We start from the raw sequence: 7,728 nt of genomic DNA on the forward strand, positions 1-7,728 counted from the left end.
TTACAAACTAGACATAGACCAGATAGACGTTAAAAAGGACCCCCACTCAGCGCAATGCTACGGTAAGCCGCAGCGCTGATTTTCTCATTTTATTTTTTTTACCACCTGTCACTATACCTGCCACTTTCGCACTATACTTGTTAGAACGTGACAGGCGATTAAAATGTGAACATGCTGACCTTCAAACTCTTCAAGGAAAGAGCGTACCCCATCTTAAAGGTCGGCAACGCAATTCAATCCCTCTGGTGTTGCAGGCATCCATGGGTATCGGTAATTGCTTACCATCAGACGATTCTAATGCTCGTTTGCCTCCAATATCATTAAAATACCGCCATATTTCATATCCAAAAAGTCACTCACACGCCAACATCATTATTACTTACGCCAAATTGAAAGTGTCGTTCAGAATTTAATATCTCACTGGTCCTAGTCAAAGGCCTTAAGGGCCCCACTGATCAGTCCGCCGGATGGTATCTGCCTGTCAGTTGATCGGAACTGTCAACTTTTTGTTCTAACTGACAAGCCGATTCTGTCCGGCGCACTGTTAATCAGTGGGCCCCTTTAGAGTGTGAAAAACTGATTAGGAATGTGCAATGTACACACGGGGTGTTTTTTATGAAAAAAAAACCTGGTATATTAGATATGTCAATAAGTCATAATTATTATTGTAATTCAACCCCTGAAACGGTTCAATTTCTCACAGAATTTAAGCCCCATTTAGACGGTATAGTCAAGTGTAAAAATATGGGTGCAATGTAGACAAAAATATGTCCCATAGTTCCTAATTCGCTGACATAAGAGCTATGGGACATATTTTTGAGATGATTTGTGCACCCATATTTTTACAGTCGACTGTACAAGGACTTATATTTTACTTTACAGCTTGGCAAAAAAGAGTAGAAATTAAAAAGTGGCAACACTGTAGTGTCGTCCCTTTCAACCCAATTTATATAAGGGGCTATTCATAAATTACGTCATTTCAAATTAGGGGGCTGGGGGTCTGGATCGGATGATGGTAGCATGACGTAGGAGGAAACGGGGTCATTCGAAGCATGATTTTTGGATGATTATGGGGGGGGGGGGGGGTCAAAAATCGATGACGTAATTTATGGACAGCCCCTAAGACGGGAAGACACTACAGTGTTGCCACTTTTTAATTTCTACTCTTTTTTGTCAATCTATATGTCGGCGGCCGATCGTAAGATCAGGCATATCGTGAAACGTGAAAATCTTTGACTCCTTCCCTGAGTCGACGGAGCCCCGCTATGCGGGGCTCCTATTTCTGGGCGGTTTGCCCTTCGGGCATCTGAAGCAACCTAACGAACCTATCCTGCCTATCTATTGAGTTAATGTGACGTCAAAACATTACACAGGAACATTACGATCTGCCTGATCTTACGATCGGCCGCCGACATATACATTGCGGTAATTGTTTGATCAACTGTCTACTTGCAATTTCTGAGTATTGATATTTTGTTGTTTGCCTATTGTTAAAATTCTAAATAGTTTTTGATAAAAGAAAGAACAAAAATTGTAACCTATGATTAACACATTCAAACCCGACTATCGGGTATTTTATGATTTCGTTCCCAGGCGTAACGACCCGATAGTCGGGACCGTGGTACTACTGCTGACGAAATTGTTGTGGCTTAGCGCAGATGTCTTGTTTGGCTGGGTGGCAATGAATGTGTTAATATAGGTTATGTTTTGAAATTATAGGTCTCTAGATTGATTTTATTTGTTGAGGTCATAGAATAATGAGAGCGCTTGTCATTATTTTCCCTAGTTTTATTTCAATTGGTGCTTAAGTATTTTTGTGTTTAGGTTGAATTAAACGGAATGATTTGTTAATAACTGTTTCATTTGAACTCTACGAAGCGTTTTATAATTTACAGATTCAGTGCTCGAGTCCGTCTGTGCTAACTCTGCAGCGACGAAGTATGACAGTGCCATTATAAACATTATATTTTCTTAGACAGACTCGTATGGGCTTATAGCTACGTCTTATGACTATTCGATAATCAAATCTTAACCTTATCATCGAGCTACATAGGCTCTAGCCTAGGTGATCACTGTGATCAGTTAACCATCATAGGAAACCTAGAAGTTTTTGGCAAAAAATTCATTTTTGCTCCAAGCTTTTATCGCTGACTGTACTTTTCTTACGACAGACAACTAATACTCATCGAGACAATTCTAAAAACCCTAACACAATTAAGTTGCATTGTTTCATCACAGAGTTCCTATGGCCACCTCCTGTCTCCATCATCAGATCAGGTCGACAGTACCATATTATTGTATTGTCATCAGAACTACATACAGCTGCCAATTTTCATGACGCTACGATCCTTGGAAGATGGTTAAATTAGTTACCTTAGATTCATACCTGTATGTAACTATTCACATTACATAGTTACATACAGGTCGACCTAATAAAAGCTTGTTATAAAAATAATAAAGCGGTCCGAATGAGCATCAAACTATAGTCTGTGAAACAACTTTGTCAGTAGAAAAAGGCGCTAAATTAAAATTGTTTATGGGACGATAGCGCTTCGCGCCTACTTTTAAATTTGCCGCTTTTTTTGTACTGACGGAAATTGCTTGACAGACTATATATTCATTGGCGGTGGAGCAGAATACAAAATTAAAAGTAGGAGTTATTATTAGACCTCTGACCAGTCTGTAAGTAACAAGTAAGTAACCTCTACTGTGTTAAAACTGAAGATTCCATAGACCGCTTTTTACATGACAGTGACTTCTGTCATGTCCAGCTAAATATCGTAATAATTCTTAGATGCTCGATCTTAACTGTGAACAAAAATATAGGAATTGGCGATATCTCCCCAACTAGATATTCAGCTAAACAAAGATGCAACAGCGCAAATATTTTATGAAGACCTTCCTAGTGCTGGCGTTATTTTCCATCAGTTACACCGTTACCAGCCTTTACATTTTGTACTCTCAGAACAAGTCCGTTCTACCCGCCTTCTTTTACGCAAAGGACTACATACCGGAGTACATCTCTTGTTCCCATCCGAAAACTGGCAATTATCTAAACTTGATCGACGCAAATCCGAAGCCGTCAAACTCAATTTTCTTCCACGAAACAACTTGTGTTAACTATTTGAGGTATCGTGACGCATGCTCAATCGAATCCGCGGCTAAAGCTCACCCTGAGAAACAAGTTTATGTAATATTCGTTAGTTCTCTGAAAGAAAGTGACTGCAAAAGTGGCGTTATAGCCGAACTGGCGACGTTACCGAACGTACACTTCTACAGAATGGACTTAAAAAACTATGCTCTTAACACGCCGCTTGACAATGTATCTCTGCTCCGTCTAATTTGGCTTGGCAAATGGAATAATATGAAAACTAGGGAGTTAATTAAGGCTCTGACGTTGTACAAGTTCAGTGGGACTGTTATAGATCTGGATGTTATGGTGGTGGGTAACTTGGACAAGTTGGGAGATGCGTGGGCGTCGACGGATGGCGATAGCTTTGGATCGTCGATTATTTCTGTGGCTCGCGGTCTGTCGGGGATGTATTATTCGAGACATTTTTTTAGGTGAGATTGTTTTTATAGTAGGTAGGTACGGTATCTACATAGTTACATACCTACAAGACCTACAAGTATACAGGGTGAAATTTAATTCACTGGCCAAATTGAAACACCCGAAAGAACTCGAAAAAATATTAAACACGTGTTTTTTCTTTTAATACCGCTCAGTACATTTTTTTCGAAATAACTCATCATCAAGTTGTCCTAAAAACCTCGTACGTTATGGTGAACCGACAACTACCCACTACACCCGCTTCTCTCTTATCAGTTAAGGTCATTGACACCCCGCCCCTCCCGCTGTTTGCAATAGCGTCACCAATTATGAACCCTATTGCAGCGAGATAAGACGCTTACCTACATAAGTTGCTAATTTTTCCTTCATACTTTAACGGGCTTAGATCCGTCAAAATGCAAAGGCAACCCATTTTTAATCTAAAATATTATTTCTGACTAATAATTATTAACAAAACGTCCGTGGCTTAAAAACAATGAGTAAAAACTAGGCCAGGAATCTTTGCATTCAGGCGTATTTAAAAAATTGAATCATCTTATGTACTTACATTTGATTAAAAGTCGACGCAATTAACGAAAGTCCCACGAGATGGTACTCTTGGATTCAATCCTTGTCTGCGAAGGCGTGGAACTGATTCCATTTCGTATAATCTTTGTGCACCACGTAAACACTCACCACTTAATAAATAACACCGTACCATTTCCTAATATTCCCGGTTCGAAAACATTTTTTTAAACCTTAGTACGCGCGCGATTATTATTTTAAGGTTGGCGAGTGACGAGTGACTAATCATTTATGCTAACCGTTATGTTTACCGCTAGCGCGGAATGGTTTAGACTACCCTCGAAATTGATAAACCTGCCTACCATCGCCAACACTAACTAGGTGGACCCTATTGCAACGATTATAAGGTTTAGTGAAGGTCAGATAAGGGTTGTGCTGATGTTGTTGTTAAAACCTACTATTAGGTTTGTTTACATTTGTGGTAATAGGGTGACCACGACTCGTGGAAAGTATTTAAAAATTGAAAAATGAAAATTAAAAAAAAATGTACTCTTTTTTTTCGCTAAATAGATTCCTTAAGTGTAACCTAGTGCCTGGAATGAATATGGCCAGTGATTTAAATTTCACCCTGTATATTTAAAGGCTAGAAAGTGACCAATAGATGGACGAGTTAGATCGATGCCAAAGGCGTTTTTTAACGCTTAAAAGTGCCTTCTATTTTCTTATTTTGTAACTGAACCTTTTTTATTTTGAAAAGGACTAAAATCCGTAGGTACTATAATAGTACATTACCCCACACGTTTTACAGGTAATTAGTACTACCGTACAAAAAATAAACTTCCTACAAAACCGAAGTTTGACAGCGATTCAGGGACGAATCATGCTGTCCCATTCTTATGTACGAGTATGGTACTATCCGTATTTAGGGTTCTCAAATTTCAAGTCATTATCTTATCTGTGACTGTGCCTTAGCTGTGCCCGCAAAGGGATGTCAAGTTTTGCCAACCATAATAATTTCTCAGAGCAATGCCGAGCCGAACGGAGCTGAGAATGCCCGAAAGGAACAGTTTCGCCTCCCGGCTGATAAGGGGTTTCTCCGTGGAAACTTCTTGGCGGCCATTTTGTTAACGTTGATATAAATTTTAAACTGTAGGACTCTAAAGCAGAACATCGCAAAGGACCTCGCATTGAGTGTGGAGTCGCCGCTGAAGGCGTCTCTACAGTTGCTGTGCAACACCACTAACATTACTGAGATGACGCGGGAGCAGTGCAATGGTAATTATACTAATTATAGTCTTCTTCTTCTTTATATTTAAGAGCTGTGCTCTTGTCGGTGGAGCAATCTCCAACTCGTCCGGTCCTCTGCCAACTCCTTAACCTTCTGGTATGACACGACCTGAACCTTTTCTTTTATTTGGTAGAAATAAATTATAGTATTCATTAAAAAACCATACGTACAAATGAAGCTTTTTTTATTTTTTACAAATTTATAGATTTCATATTTTTCCCTGTACTTGTAGTGTAAGACGATATTACTTGCCAAATTTCATAGTTCTAGGACACCGGGCAGTACCCTTTAATTTTAATTCCCTTGAGAGTGTCGAAATATACGTTTACAGTACATATGGTCTTATTTTCCTGCACTAGTGCGTAAAAATAGCAAAAATAGCATGCGTCGTTGCGATGTCAAAAGTTTAAAGGGCCATATGTACTGTAAAACGTTGTACGATACACGTGCGAATAGGTAATTCGCAACTCGTGTCAATTTAAAATACTCCCTTCAGTCGTGTTTTAATTTATCGCCACTCGTTTCGAATTTCATCTTTTCCGCACTTGTAAGTATCGTAAATAACTATTTTAGCGCCAAAAACGGCCGTATCGTTTTAGGCATGGTATAATAATATACTCCGCCTGGTACTCCATTCCGAGATTCGCGTATGACCTAACTGACACGCGCCTACGTCATCATGCTGTTTACAGGTTCTCAAACTTTGAAATGAGGGAGAATTTTAACCAACGGTGAAAATTATTTTAACGGCATTAATTTTAAGTTATTCATGTAGAAACATAGTAAAATAAAACAAATCGAATGTATTAAATTAAACTTTATTTATCTATACAAGACAAACGTTTGAAAAACTAATTCACAGTTACACATTAATTACCAAACTTACGACGTGAAAAGTTTGGAAAACACTGCGACTGCTGACACTGAGCGAGAAGGAAATAACAATTAACACGCGTTCGACAAGGATGACGGTCAGGGCATGAAGTTATCTAGATCCGAATTGTCAAATGTGCACAGCGCTATCCTGTGTTGCCAGTAGTATAAACAGAATTACCCGAAAGTCTGAAATTTCTTTCGTGAATCGGAAGATATTGCTAACGAGTAATTAAAAATGACGTGTTATTGTAAAATTTAAGCTAAAATACATATAAATGAAAATTATAAAATTATAAAGAAATATTTTAACTTATTAACCATAGGTATAATGTACCCATGTAACATGTTATGTTGAAATAAAGTGGCAATGTTATTGTGACGTAGGCCCGTGTCACTCTGGGAATGGAAGACCATGTTTTATTAGACCATGGTTTTAGGGTTCCGTACCCAAAGGGTAAAAACAGGACCCTATTACTAAGACTCCGCTGTCCGTCCGTCCGTCCGTCCGTCTGTCACCAGGCTGTATCTCATGAACCGTGATAGCCGTTGAAATTTTCACAGATGATGTATTTCTGTTGCCGCTATAACAACAAATACTAAAAACAGAATAAAATAAAGATTTAAGTGGGGGTCCCATACAACAAACGTGATTTTTGACCGAAGTTAAGCAACGTCGGGCGGGGTCAGTACTTGGATGGGTGACCGTTTTTATAGATAATGATACGGAACCCTTCGAGTGTGTGCGAGTCCGACTCGCACTTGGCCGGTTTTTTTACGTAACTTATTAAAAGATTTTTTTAACAGCTTCAAGGGGCTGTAGACCTGAGTACATTATCGCTATAAAATTTACGATGTCTGATAACAATTAATAACATTCCAGGTTTCCAAGTCTACAGTTCCGAATTCTTCAGCGCCAAAACCCATAGCTCCAACTTGAAACCCAGCGCCACTTCAGGCTACCTCGGTTACTACCTCTGGAACGAGCTCTATGGCAACCACACTGCAACCATGCCCAAAGACTCGTTATACGCCAACCTGGCGAAGGAGTATTGTCCTAAGATTTACAGTAAATTTATGGACACTGAGGGGGAGGCCATTCACTTGGAAAAGCTTTCGGAAAGTTCGGCATTGGTTGAAAAATAGATTTTTCTTTGATAGTACACAGACAGACAGTCACGCACCGTGATTGTATATCTAGCCGCCCATAAGTCAAACCTTGCCAAGCAAAATGAAACTTTGATTTAGTCAACACAAAGTTCATATTAGAATGGAACAGGAGACTTTTTATAGGTCTCTGGGCGGCCATAGGGTTCTAGCTAAATTGGACATTCCATAGCGTAAGTATTGAACAACCAGTTTAACTAGGACCCTAAATGGCTCAACAATCGCGGAGCGTGATGGTACATTTGTAGTAATGACATATAAATTAGGGCAAACTATACTTTTTCACTCTTCTGGTAGTCTTTTTAGGAATAGAGCTGATGCCTAG

At 39.2% G+C, this 7,728-nt stretch overlaps 1 protein-coding gene across 1 annotated transcript; it reads left to right on the plus strand.

The window, feature by feature from the left end:
- The first annotated feature begins 2,869 nt into the window (after positions 1 to 2,869).
- LOC134798029 (lactosylceramide 4-alpha-galactosyltransferase-like) lies at positions 2,870 to 7,382 on the plus strand. Its single transcript, XM_063770360.1, has 3 exons — positions 2,870 to 3,564; positions 5,229 to 5,350; positions 7,120 to 7,382. Exons 1-3 carry the CDS (start codon positions 2,870 to 2,872, stop codon positions 7,380 to 7,382), a joined length of 1,080 nt encoding a protein of 359 aa, XP_063626430.1.
- The last annotated feature ends 346 nt before the right edge of the window (positions 7,383 to 7,728 follow it).

Source organism: Cydia splendana, chromosome 16, assembly GCF_910591565.1.
Source record: "Cydia splendana chromosome 16, ilCydSple1.2, whole genome shotgun sequence".
Lineage (NCBI taxonomy): Eukaryota > Metazoa > Arthropoda > Insecta > Lepidoptera > Tortricidae > Cydia > Cydia splendana.